This window comes from Lissotriton vulgaris, chromosome 4_1 (genome assembly GCF_964263255.1).
Source record: "Lissotriton vulgaris chromosome 4_1, aLisVul1.2, whole genome shotgun sequence".
NCBI lineage: Eukaryota > Metazoa > Chordata > Amphibia > Caudata > Salamandridae > Lissotriton > Lissotriton vulgaris.
This window is the reverse complement of record NC_141691.1, coordinates 479,114,166-479,132,551: the sequence shown is the minus strand read 5'-3', so window position 1 is coordinate 479,132,551 and position 18,386 is coordinate 479,114,166. Positions and strand designations below refer to the sequence as shown.

Genomic DNA, 18,386 nt, shown 5'->3' with positions numbered 1-18,386 from the left:
AAAAGAATAAGCAGCAATTTATCAGAAGACTAGGCTGACATTTGACCTATGTCTTTAAGTGCACTGAAAATGTGACATGAGAAAAACAAAATGTAAAGTCCTCTCTAATGCTCATTTATCTTTGAACTCCAGCATGGTTATTTTGGGAGTGCTTCAGCACCATCCACACACCTACTTCCAGAAACTATGACTTCAGGCACGAATGAAAGAAAGTAGTGCATGTATACTTTAACAGCAGAACACACCAATCCATACAACTTGATACAAGTCCGAGGTTAAGCAGTATTTTACAAGTGACAATATGTAGCGGAGGTGGATGACTGTCAAACTCTTTTCAATTAACATGCCCTACGATGTTCTATGTTGCCTTGTTTATGTGAGATAACCTGAAGGTTATCATCACTACAGATGGAAGCATACAATGTGTTTTGGCGATTGGTTTGTGCACTGATGTCTTATTGGAAGAACAATATACATAGAGACTTTCGAATAGTGTTTCTAGTGCTTAATATGGGAAGGTGGTTGCAGGTAGGGTACACCAGCACTCATTTTTGGGAACCGGAATTTAGATTTCATCTTTGAGTTTGACCGAGAACAAGAGAGAGAAAGACAGAAAAAGGGGAAAGTGGAAGAGAAAGAGAGAAAACAAATATGAAAAAAACCTGCTCTTTTCAGACTTGTTTTCTCTAGGAAGGAGTCTACAGTGGTGGATCAAAGATGTATGATGTGGAATCAAGACTGTAAACCCTTGTTTACGACTGTAGAGACTCCGCAGTTGGGGTGGGAGACTCCGCACATAAATAGATAGGATAAGCCCATCTTTTTGTGTGCAGAGTTCTCAGCCCCAATTGCGGATTTACCGCAGTCATAAACTTACTACTTACTCGTAGTTTGTGAATATCAAAAAAATTGTAAATGTACACAAAAATGTACTTTTACCTTTTTGAATCAGCGCCTGAGTGTTTCAGTATCTTGCAGTCCATTACTTTTGCTGCACATAAACAATCATAGGCAATTTGCTGTTTCTATGTGTGCTGCACAAGGCAGCACACATGGAAACAGGAAAAACAAGGAGAGCTAAAGCATTTCTTCTTGTTTCACCTGTTTAAGAACAGGTTTCCCCTTGCCCTTGAAAATAGGGGACAGTGTCAAAATCGATGGATGTTGCGGTAGAACACCCACCACAGTCCTCTTTCATGCTAAACACAGCGTGAAAGGGTGCCTTATTTACAAGCAGCGTTAAGCCAAGTTAAGTGGCTTAACACTGCCTTGTAAAGAAGGCAAGGCCCCTAGTGCCATTGCTGTGGTGGCGAAAGGGGCTTGTGAACATGACGCAATGAGTTATGTGAATATCACCACCTCCTGACAAACGTCTAGGGCAGCCCATGTGCATATTAGTTTGTTTCTGCAGTGGGCAGGAGGGTTGCTCCATATACTTACAATACGGCAGAAAGATTTGTTCTCATTCACCAGCTTCTCCAGGGATAGAGCCTCGATAAGCTCTGATGGGAGCAGAGTGCTTGACTTGTCTTGTTTGTTTGCAAGTCTAGAATAAAGAAACACAACATGGTAAAGGCGACCATCAAGTATGCATATTTCTTCGTTATGCTGTACCAAACTCATTTCATCCTCTCACACCTAAGCGTTGGAAAGCGACAAACCCATTCTGGCTTTAGAACACATCTCTGTGAATAACAATGTTTGCAGCGTATGGTCAGTGTTCCTGTACTGATAATTATATTACTATATTCCCTGTTGTTCCTTGGTGAAGACCCCGCTGAAGGCTCCAGGTTGAGGCTGTGCATGGATATGCTTTATATTATTTCATCTGTATGCTACACTGTTAGTCACCTTTGCTCTTATTTACCCACTTCTAACACAACGTATTGATTACATTCTCACTATACGCATATCCTGACACATTTTTGACAGCTGTTTGCCTTGGGAAAACTTGTTTTTACCAAGAAAACCAAAGGCAGTACATTTGATGTTTGGATTAATTGTAACCACTGGTAATTACTCTCTGCATTTTATTCCATCATATTTGCTTGTTGAGCCATACGTACAGGGATCAAGTGTCACACAGTGAATTATTAGTTGGGGTGGATGGTATACCACCACAAGTAATAATGTCACTATTCTTGTTTGGTCCAGTAAAGGTTTCAGCAATTTAAATCTAAGCTCATCCTCTGGTACCAATGGCACAGAACAGACAGGGTTAACTTAAGAAAATATTTAAAGCATTTAGAAGTTCCAAAACAGTTAAAAAGTTGAATACACAACACTATAAAAATCCCAACTGTGCGTGACTGGTCGCCCTAGAACGGGGCAGAGATAAAATATAAGGCCAACCGTGGTTGATTGCCAGTTGGTTACAAAGACTGGGTTTGTCTTGGCCGAAGAGTTACCTTTTTTCTTAGAAACAGTTCTGGACGTGACAGAATAAGTGCTGCAGTTCCCTACTGACAGTTAACTTCCAAGCCTTGGCTACACGGGTAACATATTCTAGGGACTTATAAGTAAGTCAAGTGTGCCAGATGTGGATTTGGCCAATTCACATGTTTTAGGCATCCGAGCACATGCACAGCAATCTGGTTAGCAGAGTCAAAACAAGTAGCATCAGTCAAAAAATAAAATGGGGCTAAACATGTAAAAAGAGGCATTTTTTACAATCACTCTTGGGGCAGTTCCAAAATGTAGACTGCAGTATGGACCTCTAGTTCATGTCCCTTCTGAAATAATAATACAGACCAGGATATTGTGTGCAGCAGTCACAGGAGTAGGAACATTGCATAGAGAACTCAACACCATTGTTAAGACCAAAGATCTTCAAACTCATTTGCACTAACTCCCCCGCCCGCGCCAAGCAAGTTTCCCACTCCCAAATACTTTTTTGGCAAAGATTTGTGGAGCGGGGAGGCAGGACTGATTGCAGGAGACAGAATTATGAGATCATTCCAGGGGTGCTTCTCTGTAAATCATAATCCACACTAAATGTGGAGACTATAAAAGAGCAACAGTATCAAACAAAATCAGAAATTGCCAAATACACCACTAATTATATCTGCTCCAACTGATATAGTTGTACTGTTGCTTAATATGCATATGGCCTGATTCACAAAACTAGGTGCAAAGTATGACGTGTGATCTACCCATTCTGTGGTCATAGTTTCACCCGTTTATCTACTTCACGAACCCCTCTGATTTACACATGTTTAGGCTATGTATATGAGAGGAAACGTATTCATCAGTGGAAATTATGAAAATAGCTCAGATATATGTGACTTCTAAACCGTAGGGATGCATAGTCTATCTATTACTAGTGTGTATGAGTCAATAGTTAGAAAATCTAGTCTAGGAGAAACCTCTGTTGAAGTGGTAGGAGAACAGGAGCATAGTCCTTCAACATAACTACACTTCTGGTGCTAAATAATATATCTCAACCGTCATCAGTCCTCTAATTTTCCATTTCCCTAATGCTATATCTGAATATGTTTTTGGGGAAATTTGTATACTCTGTTTTAGTAGCAGTAATCATAATGGACAGCTGTTTCCCATATAACCTTATCCAGATGTCATGAAGTTAATTTAAAGTACATAACCTTTTGGGGCGCTGTGCAGCATGGCTAAAGACCATTGGCAAAGCCAATGGGTTCTAAAGGCAAGACCTATTGGATTTGCCAATACTTGTTTATTCATTAAAGAAACTTTGATAACTGATAGAGACTTCTAGCCACAGAATCCTTACCTTAGAATTATCCCCGGGCATCAGACTAGATCCAGAAACTTTTTGTGAGCAGTAACCCTGTGCGCCGGTAGGTGGTATCATTTGTTCCTGCTCTGGTGCCTTGAGAGCAACTACAATGCCAAGACATGGGTCTACTGCCGCACCATGCACCCCAAGGATTTGAGGGAGCGATCCCTCAAGCTCCTTGGTGCTCGACGTGTGATGCCACAATAGTCTTGCTCCCATTCGAGTGGAAGGTTCTGGGATCAGTCGCACGGCCATAGATCTTCATCGCAGTCAAAGTTGTCCCACTCCGATAAGTTCCACAAAAAGAAAAAGAACATGAACTCAAAGAGGTCTTTGACTTGACCCCGTCCATCAAAGTCATCTGACGAGACGATGGAGTGTCATCACCCGAGGGCCGGTTCCATGGTTTGACCTGCACCTGGGCTGTGTATGCGTGTCCCTGAGTTTCCCGGAGTGACCCCTGTCCATCTCCAAGAATTCTATGAGGCCATGCACCTCCTATATGGGTGGCCTGTTCCTGTTGGAGTGCATTTGGGCCCAATGGCTTCAGATGGGGCCCCTACTGATTCTCCACCAGCGGGTCCCCCTCGATGCCCTTGGATCTACAGATGGATCCGAACTGCCGCCGGTCATACCACCTTAACCTTCCCTGACGCCAGTCCCTCTGTGGATAGTCCGGTTGCCGCCATCCCCATTCTAATCCCCAACATGTAGCCGGAGCGGTGTCTTCTGACGCCTACTGGAGCCATTCCCTTTCGGCCAGAGTCTTAGCCCTAATCTTATGAGCTAGGACTAGGGGAAGATTGGGAAGGGCCACCGGTCCCTAAAGAATACCTGTCCCTAGACCTAAATAAGGACTGGTGTGAAAAATTGGCGGATGTCAATAGACTGAACACCTCTCCAGATACTGGCTTGGTCTCTCCTCCTACCATGGTGACGGAGGAGGGTGCCACATCTGGCTATGGTGGTGTGGAGGGAGGTAGGCCCTTGACCTTCTGTTGCCCTCCATGGCAGACAAGACAAACGTCTTGACAGAGGTGCTTCACCGGGGAGTCCTCCCTTTAGAACCGCTCTTCTCATTTAATGAAGCCCTGATAGATGACATGCTTGGGGTCTGGTCCAACCCCTGCACAGGGGCTCCTGTGGACAGGACAATTGCCTGCTGCCATCGCCCTACTCCAGGGAAACCCTCTTTCCTCACTCAACACCCCACATCTGAGACCCCACATCAGAGACCGTGGTGGTCCAAGCCTCCACTTTCTGGGTAAATCCTGACGCATTCCCTACTGCCCCACCGAATAGGAAATCCAAAAGGCAGGACACCTTAGGGGATTTTTATTATCCTTCTGCCAGTTTGGCATTGTGGTTTGTGAACACTGCAGGCCTTTTAGGCTGTTATACACATTCCCTTTGGGTTTCAGTTGCGCAGGTGCTGCCTGTGGTCCCAGAGGAGGCGCCTGGAAATACTCTCCCAAGCTAAGGCTGATGGGAGAGATGCAGCAAAGTTGACAATCAAATGTGGCCTGGCCACGATCGACTCGCTAGGCAGAGCAGTTTCTTAATCTGTGGCCTTACGGCACCACAGCTGGCTGAGGACAACTGACTTTTCAGGGTATATCCAAACTTCACTTGTGGACATGCACTTTGATGGCCCCTGTATCTTTGGAGATAAGGCAGACTCAGTGCTTTGGTGCTTCAATTTCTCCCATAAAAAGGAGAAATTCAAAATGCTCACCCTTGCACAAGTCTTGTCTATACTGGACCCAGGAGAATATATAGTAGTGTGGACTTGCAGGATCGTTATTTCCACATCCCCATTGTGCCTCCCACAGACATTACCTGCGATTCACGGTAGGCCACAAGAACTTTCAGTTTGCAGTGCTACCCTATGGCCTTACCAGCACCCCTTGGATGCTTACCAAGGTGTTGGCAGTGGTTGTAGCCCATCTGTGGAGATCAGGGGTGACAGTCTTTCCCTATCTTGATGACTGACTGTTGAAGGTGGGCATGTCACAGGCAGTTGTGTCCTACCAGTGACTACAGCAGACCTCCTGCATTTTCTGGAGTTCGCTATCAATGCGTCGAAGCCACACCTGACCCCTTCGCCGGTGCTACCTTTCATTCGAGCTGTCCTGGACATAATGCAGTTTTGGGCTTATGTTCTCAAACCGTGAGTCCAGGAAATTCAGGTTCTGATATTGATGTTTCAGTCTTTATCCTGGGTTTCAGTGAGACTTACTCTGGGGCTTCTGGGCCTTGTGGCCCCTTGTATCCTGCTTATGACACATCCTGTTGGCATATGTAGGCTCTGCAGTAGGACCTGAAGTTCTAGTGGGCACAGTATCTGGGGAATCTTTCCGACACTGTCCAGATCTCAGGGGGAATTGAAAAAAGATATGCAGTGGTGGTTAACAAACAGCAATTGGGTCAGTGGCAGACCTGTCTCCCTACCACAACTAGATCCGACAGTAGTGACAGATACATCACTTCTGGGATGGGGCGGTCATCTGGGAGAGGTGGAGAGCATAGGCCTCTGGACTCCAGTGGAAGCTGGACTCCACATCAACCTAATGGAGCTACGAGCGATCTAGCTGGCATTAAAAGCCTTTCTACCCTCCATCAAGGGAAATATAGTGCATGTGTTCATGGACAACAACACTGCCATGTGGTATTGTAACAAACAGTGCAGGTGGGGTTGTGGACCCTTTATCAAGATGCCCGGCACCTCTGGACAGGGCTGGAACGTCAGGGCATATCATTGGTGGTTCAACACTAGGTGGGCTATCTGAATGTCAGGGGGGACAAAATCAGTTGAAAATGTGAAGTGGAATATAAAGGGTGTCTCCAAACATAAGTGGTGCACAGTCTCTTTCAGCAGGGGGTAGAGTATTGGTTAGATCTGTTCGTCATCACTAAGAACCTGCAATTTCAGCAGTTTTACATACTGGAGTTTTTAAGGCGGATTTCACTCATAGACGCTTTGCATCTCGAGTGGAGCTCAGGTCTTCTGCATGCCTTTCCACCCATACCACTCCTGCACAGAATTCTCAAGAAGATCAGGATTGACCTGGCCCAAGTCATCCTTGTTGCTCCTGACTGGGCTCAGAGAGTTTAGTACCTGACCTGTTGCGTATGGCCATCAGGCTGCATCTTCTGGAGGATCTTCTGGCAAAGCAGCAGGGGAGGATTCTCCACCCGAACCTGTCAACGCTCCGCCTTCATGCATGGGGATTGAGTGGCAACAGTTGACGGCTTTCGACCATCCGCCCAAAGTCTGAAATGTTATCTATGCCCAGCGTCCCTCAACCAAGACGCTATACTCCGGCTGTTGGAATACATTTGTGACATGGTGTGCTGAGAAACAAGTTGATTCCATATCTATTTTCCTTTCCCATGTTCATTTGCTTTATCCCTACTCTAGCCCAGCGGGGCTTTGCAATGGGAACCTAGCAGGGTTATTTAACTGTGATCTCCTCCTTTCTGCAGCTGCCAGACCAGCCCTCTCTCTACACGTCTCCTATTGTAAATGGGTTCCTTAAAGGTTTAAAGCATGTTTCCCTTATCTCCCTTTATTATGCTTCAATGGGACCTTACTTTGGTTCTTACTTTATTAATGTTCTTTGAGTTGCTTCATTCTTGTCCTCTTAAGCTCCTTGCCATCAAACCAGCATTTCTGGTGGCAATTACTTCTGCCTTGAGAAACAGTCAGCTAAAGGTTTTGTCTTCCCACCCTCCCTAAATCTTCTTTTTCACCCAAAAACTGATCCTTTGGACTCGAACATCCTTTTTGCCGAAGTTAGTCATCCCATTCCAAGTAGGCCAGTCCATCACTTTGCCTACCTTTTACGTTCTGTCTCATCTCCCTAAGGAAGAGGAGAGACTCCCCTGGCTGGACCACAAAAGAAGGTTGTGGTTCTACCTTGACCTCCCACAACCATTCTGGGTGGATGATCAAGTCTTCGTGGGGTATTTCGGAACCAAGGAAGGGAAGCAGTGCAGAAACAGACCATCTCCAGATGGATCATCCTCTGCATTAAAATCTGCTGCACAGTAGCCAAGAAGCAACACCCAGAGGGTTTTGCTGCTCATTCTACCAGAGCAAAGGCTGCGACCGCTGCATTGGCACATGGAGATCTGGTCCTGGACATCTTCCAGGCAGCAATGTAGGCCTCGCTGCTCACATTCACCAAGCACTACTGCCAGGACAGTCACGTCTTTCTGGATGGACACTTTGGTCGTTTGGTCCTACATTACTTTCTGGTTTAAATTAGGTTTGCAGACCCAACTCCTGGAAGGTATTACTTGGGTATCTATCCTAAGGTAAGGAATCTACGTTTAGAAGTCTCTATCAGGTTAACAAGTTACTTACCTTCTGTAACACCTTATCTGGTAGAAGCTCTATCTCACTGCAGATTCCTTACTGAGCCATCCATCTTCCCCACTCTGCGACAGATTTCTTGGGTCAAAGCTGTTCCCCTTTCTGTCCCCTAGTTTTCCACCCCAGTGGTAGGGGTTCTTCATGGTTCTGTGCTCCTGGCATGGAAAGTCACGAAAAAAAACTGAGGTCAGCGCACTAGGTTGTTGCCTCTCTAGGCACAGCACATGTCACTTCCAGCATGATCCCCACCAATGTTACCACGCAGAGACGAACAACATCACATACCGTCACGCAGGAGTACTGCTCACGAAAAGGTTCCGGATCCAGTCTATTGCCTGGGGATAGTTCTAAGGTAAGGAGTCGGCGGCTACGTAGCATCTCTACTTGATAAGGTGTTACTGAAGATAAGTAATTTGTTCTACAGGCTTTTATTTTCTCTTTCATGTTACCTTTGATAAAACTCATATTGTCCCAAACATGTGCACTCCAAAGCACATTAAATCCCTACCACAGCCTGATCACATGAACATAGAGGGATATAGAAATTCAATAGCAGATTGATCCTTACAAAAGTAGTGGCTTCCCAGATATCTTGGGATGGCAGAGGACACTGGCCAGTATCCATTTGGCTTCTTCAACCCTCTCCAAGTCACTGGAATCAACCACATAAATAATGCCATGAGCCTCGGTATAGAAGTTACGCCACGTCCCTCTGAAACGCTGCCCTCCAGCCAGATCGACCAGCGTGACATCAAATCTTTCCACTCGGAGCTCCGTCTTCAGGGGGTCTACTGTAGAGGTGGTCTCACAAGAGCAAGCTGCAAAGGGACAAAAGTAAGAAGATGCAGATAAGTAAAAGGAATGGGTTCCATGCAATACATGCGTATGACCAAGCACCTCTGATGAGGTGTTTGTTCGCGGGCTCTTTTTGTTTTTTAAAGCACATGTTTGTCTATCGAGCGTAAGAAGAACTGCTAGAATCCTGCAGCAGTTGCGATACAGGACTATAGCTTTCTCACACCCTAAAGCTGTGTCACTTTGGTACCAGCTGGGGCATAGCTAGCACCAGGTTTGCAGCTGCATTGGCTCCAGGGCCTATGGTTATGGGGGGGGGGGGGGGGGGGGGGGGGTAACAGTTCACCCCAATTACTAGTGCCTCTTACTACCCAACCAAGGGCCAATGGGCCCATATTTAGGTCTGGCATTTATCAGTGCCTTTGGTTTTTCAAAAAGCACATAATATACACATGTACTGGACTTTGAGCCAGCCTCTTTCACTCATTTGCTTCACTGGTCAAGACGCTTCTGCTGTTGGCGTGAAACATTGTCAACCACATCTTGGGTTAGCCATATTTCAATTGGCTGTTTGGTTGTATGCTTCCCCTCCTTTGCGATGCATGAAAAACAATTTCAGATATGAAAATTATGGACTATCATCTCGCATTCAATATTTTTTTCTGAAAAGTAGTGACTCGTCAGATATTAGATATGTTACCTCTCCTTTCCCTTGCGGCCAACTCACTGCTCCTTCTGTGTTCCTGGCCGCTCTGCTTTACTCCCTGCCTGGCGGATCCTTCCACCAGGCAGAGACGCTGGCTCTTGTCCCCAGCTGCCAGGATGCTCCTTACACTGTGAGTGCACCTTATAACTCTTCCCACCTGCAGTCGGGACACTGCTCTCACAGTGAGCATGCCCTGCACTCTTCTGACCTGCTGCTAGGAGCTGCTGCTGCTAAGTCCACCTGACAGCTTTCTCCAGTACTAAAGAACTGGCAGATCCAATAGCCGTGGTTTGTAAATACAAGTCAGACCAATTCGCTTTACCAATGCTTGTTCTCGTTTTCATTAGAATCCATGGCACTTTTGTGTCGCTTCTACTTCAATACTTGGACACTTTTTATTTTAATAAGCCTTTTTTGTCAACATTTTAAATCCCACGTCATCCGTTTTCATGAGTCGGACACTGATGTGATGATCTTTCATAGTTCATACCCCTAGCAATAGGTGAATGAAATTTAAAAAGTCTTAACCCCTATGCTCTTCGTTCAGCTTACCCTAGCCAACAGAACATAGTCAGTGTACTGAACTCAGGTCAAAAGATTCTCCCGCCGCTCCCATCCCCTATATATTGGCCATTTGTAACCTTGACTCATTATTGGTTCTTGATGATTGTTTGTAAATTAAGAGTAATTCCACAACACGCCAGCCAGATTACCAGTTGTTCTATATTTAGAAACGTCAAAGAGATGCTAGGGAATGCCATAACGCATAATTGTATGGGCAATAAAAAGAAATGAAAAGCAAGCTGAAAAATATGCAACTAAGTACATTTTCTTACAGATATGTATCATTTTTTTGCACTCTTACAATTATGTTTTGAGTCTTGTTAAAAGAAAAATGTGTCATCCTGGAAATTGCTTTGTTAAAAATAGTCATAAACCACAATACATAGTAAAGAACTTATAAAAAACGACCACCGCTGTATAATGAAGCTCATACCTCTATATCTGATGCTTGTAAAACACAACGGGCAATGATTGTTGAATTAAAGTCCATCTTTCATTGTTTGCAGTTTTTACAGCTCAAAACTGGCCCTAAGGAAATAGAGCACTTTACAAGAGCACCAGCTGCTACACCGTTTTATTCTTCTTTTTTTAGGCACAGGGAGATTATGAGGTTTGCCCAGAATCACAGGGTGTTAAAACGATGCTGGGAATTGAGCCCCTGGTTATCCAATTCCAAGACCATCAGCTCTAACTGACAGGCAAGCCTCATATCCATTTAACTGGTTAACCAAATACAACAAGAATCTAATGGGTTTTGTGCATTGATCCAGTACATTCTCTTCCAGATCTACTTCGTATAGATTTATATTCTATGAATAATCAATTCTTTGGCGGCAAAATGTGCTTATTATACGCTGAAATGAATGATATCCCTCCAGCAGTGCCAGTGTAGACGGAATTTCAGAGACACTGGTCTGTGGAGTAATAGATGTATCCACCGCATGAAAAGCATCTGCTCCCTGTAAAGGGCTGTGTGTGCTCATTGGGCGAGGGCAGCTGTGTTTGCAGCCTGTGGGCCAATTTGCATGTTTACATGGCTGACAAATTCTGTTGCATGAGGCCCTGTCGGGGTTGTATGTCAGAATATTGGCTACAGAAATATCGAGCTACAAGAATACCATAACGAAAAAAATATCGATAACTAAAATATTGATAAGCTAGGTATTTACCAGTAAGTATAAATGTACTATTCTGAACTCCACGTCTTCGTACCTTCAAGATACATCTTGGTTAAGTACATATTTGTTACGTATAGTAAACCTATATTCACTGACAGATATTTACCCTGTCTATGTTTTGTGATGTTTTTGCTGCGGTCTGTTTAAAACTCCATACCATATCCATAGAGGGCGCTGAACTTTGGAAGGACTCTAGACATAGATGGGACTGTTTGTTCAGGCAGAAACTCGTTTAGCAATAAGATATGTACTATTTATACCGAGAGTCCGGGGCCATGGGCCAAGTATGTGAGGTGCCTGACCCTACATTCCGCACCCGGGCGGCATCTTTGCTCACTCCATCCGGTGGAGTCTCTGTCCGAGCCGTTCCTGCACAAGAAAAGAGGCGGGGATCCGACCCCCACCCCCCGCAGGTGAGAGGAACTGTGGAGCGCATAATCCCCCCCCCCCCCCCCCCCCCCCCCCCGCGCCCCAACTCGAGCTAAGATTAATGACTCACAGTGGCTCGTGAGAGAACATTTGAAAGAAAAATCCAGCAGAAAACTCATCTGCTGATCTTGAATGTGTTGCATATTTGCACATGTTGGTATGTTTATGTTATGCCTTCTGTTATTACCTATTTCATTGAAACGTTTATTGATTACTACTATATAGTAAAATTAGAAAGGAATCTATGGGGCATATTATCAAGAAAGGGCGTTACATTATCGCCGATTTATTTGCAGTTTCCTGCCGATAAAAGGGGCGATAATGTACGGCCCTTTCTTGATAATATGCCCCTATGTTTTTATTCCACAAGGACATGCTCCTATAAACGTGTTAATGCATAATAATAAAATAGATTGGATATTATTAACTTGAAGAAAAGGATTTGCGATATGACCCGTGTTTAAATCAAATAAAGGCGAGCTGACTTGTCCACAGTACTGCAGACATACTGCCAGTGCTTTAAATGGAAAAAAATAAGTGCAGGTATTCATTAAATTGAGCTAGGGCCGTGGCAGTGGGCGGGGTTAGTGGCGGGGTGAGACATGTTGATACAAAAACACTTCTGTTGAGTATTAATTTTGCCCTTAATAGTTGCATCAAACTTTTCATATGTGCAGAGAAGGGCATTTACACCAGTTGCAGGACATACCAAAACATGAGCGAAATGTCTGAAAATAAATAAAATGTGCTAACTCATTACACAAAATGAATGTCAAACACCACATGTTAATATTTCCTTGTTTTATAAAAGTTGAAGCTTTTTAATGTCATACTGTTCCTACTTTCTTGCATTTGGCGCAATCCTTTTGTATTCAAGAGTGCACAACATACACCAAAACAAGTATTCCACGGATTTCTTTTTAAATACCTCCTGAGTGACCCGATTCTCTTCCACTCTGATTTCATTTTATCTCAGGCACAAAAAAGCAGACAAACACTCTCTTCCAGTCTTCACATCTCTACCCTCTCGATCCCCCTTCACTTCTCTCCCATTTGTATCTAACTCAGTACCTCTTTCTTCACTCAAATTGTATCCGATCATTCTCTACCATCACTCTCTCTATTTCTCCGTGCCTCTCTTACTGTTTCCATAGCTTACTCAATCGCTTTCCCATCTCTATCTGTGCTTACCTCTTCTATCTTTTTCCCCTTTAAACTCTTCTCTGCTTCTTCTATATCTGTCCCTTCACTCTTCACCTTTCTCTCACCCCATTATCTGTCTTCTCCCCTCGGCAGAAGGCCCCACGGTCGGGAAGCTTTCCGTGGCAGACAGTGAGCACTGGTGGTTCGTGAACATGTGCAGCGTCCAGCAGAGTAGAGGTCAGGGGACAACACTGGCTTCTGATGGGAAGGTCAGTACATCACTTCTCACCTCACCTGGGCACGAGAGAGTCGCCTAGATAATCCCCACCATCTCATCCCCGCCCATTATACACTCAATGTCACAGCGGGCGGGCGGGGTATTGTGGATTAGAAGGGGCAAGCGAGTCAGGGGAAAGACAGCCAGACCCAGTGAGAGGCCAAGGGGTGAAAATGGCCCTTGTTACCTGGGTTCCCCTAGAGGCCACTCCTGGGCAGGTTCTCCCCGCACTCCCCTCCACACACATTCAGTCTGCACACATCACTGCGCCCCAGGTAGAAAATGTCCCATACACCATCTAACAAGACGTCCCAGCAGGGAGGCTCGGCAGGGGGCTGTTGAAGACAACGGGAACTTCTATCCAGGTGGGGAGGGAGGGAGCAGAGGTTCTCTTGCCGCAGTAGCAGGCATCCGGCAGGCCGCTCAGGTTCCATCGTGCCGCTTGCCACAGCTGAATGACACAGACAAACGGCAAACCTACTGCTAAAATAATCAGGAGGAAAACAGTTGGCCCTTGGCACTGGCCAGTGCCCACCTTATCAATTCGACCTTGAGTACTGGTACTCTCCTTGGCAGTAGAGAAGTGCCGGTACTTAGCATGATAAAAATGAGAAGTGCCGGTACTCAGTACCGGTGAGTACCGGCCCATTTAAAGCACTGCATACTGCTCAGAAAAGGTTCGAAAAATTACCTAGAGATGATCAACGCAGGATCGATCACCCGCATACATTTGTTTTTTGAACTTTTTATGCTGCATGTGGGGCACTCATGGCATTTGGGAAGTAGGGCCGTGTATATAATATACCTGGGGCCTATGTCTAAAGGGGAGGGGTCTCCCATCTGTCCCTTACTGCCACGGAGCAGATTGTCAGATGTGCTGAGGGTTAGCAAGCAACACCCGGCCTAAGGTGTATTTTTTGCTGCTTCTTACGTTATTCGTTGATGTCGAACAGAGAAAGAACTACTATCGTGATAAAGGCTGCAGTACCCAGGAGTCTGCAGCAGGTGGCTCTTCTGTACTTTAAATGCAGATAAGACCATTGTCGTGGTGTCACCAGGGTTTTAAGTGGAAGCTTTTTCAATATTAAATACAAGCCATAGTTGCTGCATATTTATCCTTTGCAACTAACAACAATTGACAAAGCTAATAGTCCTGACTTCTTGTAGGTATATCTGGATGCAATGACAGAAACAGCAAAATACAAGTCAGGGAGGCATACTATGCTGAACACAGATTTTTAGCTTATGTGTTTTTAAGCCATGCCCTTATTTACATTGGCCAGGCCCCTTTGATAGACCTCCCCCAGTTTTTTCATCCCACTTAAAGCCCTGCCTTTGCCTCCTCTAGGCTGTCCACTCCAGTCTCCAAAGTAGATACTACAGGCCCTAAGAGTGGGCCGGCTTTAGGTGTGAGGTACCAGTGGAAAAGTGTGGCTCAATGGTTAGAGCAGCAGACAATGATGCAGAGGTCTAGCTTGGGACCAAGGTTCAATTTCCACCTCAGCGGGTCTTGGGCTCAATTTCCGTGGACTTGATAATTCTCGCCTTGGTACCTATTCTAATCATGGGTCCCACTCTGGGCAATAGCTTGCCTAATATCCACAACGGCCCCGACAACGCTAGGATGCCTGGCTTCACCTTGGGGGTGCCCAGGAGTGGGCACTTCACAGGGAAAAAGCCACCTGAGATACCCCTTTGGGGGTCGATTCGGGCGCTATACAAATACTACTACATTTACATTTACCATGTTGCTGAAGTAGCAATTCTAGTCGGTATATTTCCATATGTAAATCTGGCTATCTGGGGCATTTCTCCAGGAATTGTGGTCTAACATGTGGAACCAGCATTACCAAGTCCAAATCTGCATACAAAATGATGGGGGCTCCTTTTGTGGGAGAGTCCGTTTGATGGGGTAATGGGGTGGGACGGGGTTGGTCTCAAATATTTTATGGAACTAAAATCACCTGCTGCAGAGGTCCTAGCCTCCAGCAATTTCCCAGCAATAACACAAATGTCAAGATAACTGTTGATGAATGGAGCTGCTGGAGAGTGATGGAGTTTTGTCTCGTGGAAGTTTTGACTCATCATAAAGTTGCGCAAGCGTTTATGCTGCAAAGCACGTGCACCATGCAGTGGGAATCCGTGGAGAAGGAGGCACCTGGGGGGCGCCAACAAGCATAGTGACTGGCAGCGGGCGCTACCAGCAAGAAAGCCGGCGGCTGCAACAGGGGCAGCCTTAGGCATGTGCAAGCTGTGCACCTGCACAGGGCCACCAAACCCCAGGGGCCACCACGCCAATATAAATCCTTAATATAATAATCTTCTGAATATGCATACATATTTGCGTGGCAGTCCCAGGCAGGGATTTGGTGGCCTCCGGCTCTGTTCCACTTCCAAACACCCTGACCCCCCCCCCCCTCTTCACTGGCCTCCGCGCTCCGCCCCGCCCGGACCACCTCTTCCGGGGCCCCCTTCCTACGCTCCCTGGCCAGGGCCGCCATGAGCTTAGAGCCCCTGGCTGCAAGCAGATCTTTAGGACCCCGAGAATTCAGAACGCCGGACTGTTTCTGTCAGACTCGATGACGTAATCTGAAAAACAAACAACACCGGTTTCAATGCAGGGATATACAGACCTGGCTTGCCTCTGCTAAGTTAATTTGAGGCGGTACGATAATGCTCTTTAAACCATTTAGCTTCAATCCTATGGGAGAAGAGGCTTTCATGAGCTGTCTGCTCCATAATCCGCCAACCCTCTCTGCTCCTTTGCAGTGAACATTTAGAGATGGCCGTACAAGCAACATATGTGCAGTAACAGACCGAGCACTCACTATCTTCTAAATAAAACAGTACTATTTCAACGAAGGGAGCTTTTTGATGGAACGGGTGACCTAAAATGTTAGCAGCAGTCCTTATTATGCAGCAGGCTATGCATAAGTGCGAGGTTCTCAGTGGAGTTTAAGAAACGCTGACAAAGACAATAGGTTTGAATATTTTTTTTATAGTGGTGAGCCTGTCTGCCTGGAATATAAAACATGGCAGCAATTATTGCCACGACGATTGTCTTCCAGTGCTGCCAGAGTTCGTTTCTTAGCGTCATGCTCTTCTTTTAAGAATCCTCTGAAAGTTTGGAGTCTGTTTTACAGTTCGATTATTAGTAGTGTGGCGCATTTGTGTATTTGAAAGGTTGTATGTGCGTCGTAAGAGGGGCTTGGGGGGGCAGCCGACCGCAGGGAGGTCCCCCCCATGGGAGATTTGGGAGGGGCTGGGGGGGGGGTTCATATGCAGGAGCATCGGACATTTTAGGGCTTGGGCTTGTTCTAGTTTGTAGCCCAATTGGAGCCCAAGCTTAAGTGCTTTTGGCTCCTGCTCCCAGCCACCATTTTAGGTTTGGTGACCTGGTGGCTGGGAGCTTAGGCAGGAATTTTTTCCCTCCCTCCCTCCCATTTATTGCTAACTTTTTCCCAACTTTTTTAATCAGTTTGTAGGTCTTTGTTCTTTAATTTTTTATATATTTTCTGTAAGTTATTAGCTTGGTTGGTTTTGTTGGAACAGGGGTGCAGTTTTTTTTTTGCTGTATTCCAGGGCTTTAAGTGGGATGAAAAAACTGGGGGGGGGGGGGGTTTCTCTAAGGGGCGTGGCCAGTGTAATTAGGGGCGTGGCTTTAAAATACTTTCGCTTAAAATCTGTGTTTAGCATAGTGTGCCCCTTGACTTGTATTTTGCTGTTTCTGTCATTGCATCCAGATATGTGATACAACAAGTAACATACCTACAACAAGTAAGGACTATTGGCTTTGTCAAAGGTTGTTAGTTGCATAAGATAAATGAGCTGCAACTATGGCTTGTTACATATAATAGTGAAAAAGCTTCAGCTTAAAGCCCTGGTGCCCCTACCACAATGTTGCTGATCTTGCGTTTCAGAAAGAGAAGGGAAAACCAGAAAGAAAATGACTCTTTAAAGGATTTCCCTTCCCCCACAATGCTCAACTGGCATGACGTCATGCCGTAACTTCTCCACTAGTGAGAAATGAGCAGTGTGAGGAGCGTACATTGATGTGTCTGCTGTCTCGAAATGGGTCTCTATTGGGCTGTTTTGCGAATTGGCACTTTTTTCCAGACTGCAGTGATAGCAAACTGCTGTCTCTACAGTCCGGAAAAAAAACAGACTACCTGTGCCAGGGCTCAGACCAGAGCCCGATAGAGACCCGTTTCGAGGCCCCCTTTAAAAAACTGCCGGTGCTCAGACCCCATGAGACCCGGCCCACTTAAAGCCCTGCTGTATTCTGTTGCTTGAAGCAGGTGCCGTGCGGGGTCTAGTTGTTTTTGGGCAGTTTTGGCAGAGGTTTGTTGATTTAATGGGTAAGTTGTGTTATCGACAGGGAAAGGATATGTTGGTAATTTTTAGTTCAGATTACACATTTTGGGGGATTGACAGATGTGAAGGGGCAGGCATGGGAGTTGGTTAACAGAGGGCTTGTATTATAGGTCATAATGGTTGAAGTGGTGATGTAAGGTTTTTGTAATGTTTGAAATGTTGTATTATATTGGTGGGGGCGGGGTCATGAACTTTTAGGGGGGGTGCGTGGGCGGGGTTAGGGATGTGACGTATTTAGTGAGGTTTAGTTTTAGAAGGCTTTTTGCCAAGGTTGATTTAATATGTGATGCACACCTGTTCCAATAAAGCGGCCTTTTCCACATATTCCTTGTTGTGGTCTGCTTCATCCCCCCTCACCCCTCCCTCCCAATGGTAGTGGTGTTTGTACGGGTGTGGCGGAGGTATTTGTCAGTCTGGTATGTGCTACTTAGGAGAATTGGTGGTGCTTTGCCGTCCTTGATGTCTGTGTCTGCGGTACTTGCGAGTATGGAATCTTGTTAGGGGGGAAGAAGATCCATCTCCTACCTTGCTGGGAAGGCCTGCAACTCCATACCTCGGCACCTCAGGCAAGCACCGTCCCTGACTATTTTTAGGAAGGACCTCAAGACCTGGCTCTTCGACTCAACTGTAGATCCCACCAGGGCCAGACTGGCCGTAGCGGGCACCGGGTGTTTCTCCGGTGGGCCGCTAAGGCGGGGGCCAGTTTTGGGTCTCTGGGGGGCCGTTTTTGTTACCAGGGTCGGCAATATCGGCCCCCAGTAACAAAATCGTCCGAAACCGGCCCTTGC

At 45.8% G+C, this 18,386-nt stretch overlaps 1 protein-coding gene across 3 annotated transcripts in view; it reads right to left on the bottom strand.

The window, feature by feature from the left end:
* ARL13A (ARF like GTPase 13A) overlaps positions 1-18,386 on the bottom strand; it is a 260,804-nt gene that overhangs the window by 131,764 nt on the left and 110,654 nt on the right. For all 3 annotated transcript variants that reach the window (XM_086966790.1, XM_086966792.1, XM_086966793.1), the window contains exons 4-5: positions 8,701-8,950; positions 1,441-1,546 (exon numbers count right to left, since the gene is read on the bottom strand). In XM_086966790.1, the coding sequence (XP_086822916.1) occupies positions 1,441-1,546; positions 8,701-8,950 (356 nt within the window). The remainder of the gene's footprint in view (positions 1-1,440; positions 1,547-8,700; positions 8,951-18,386) is intronic.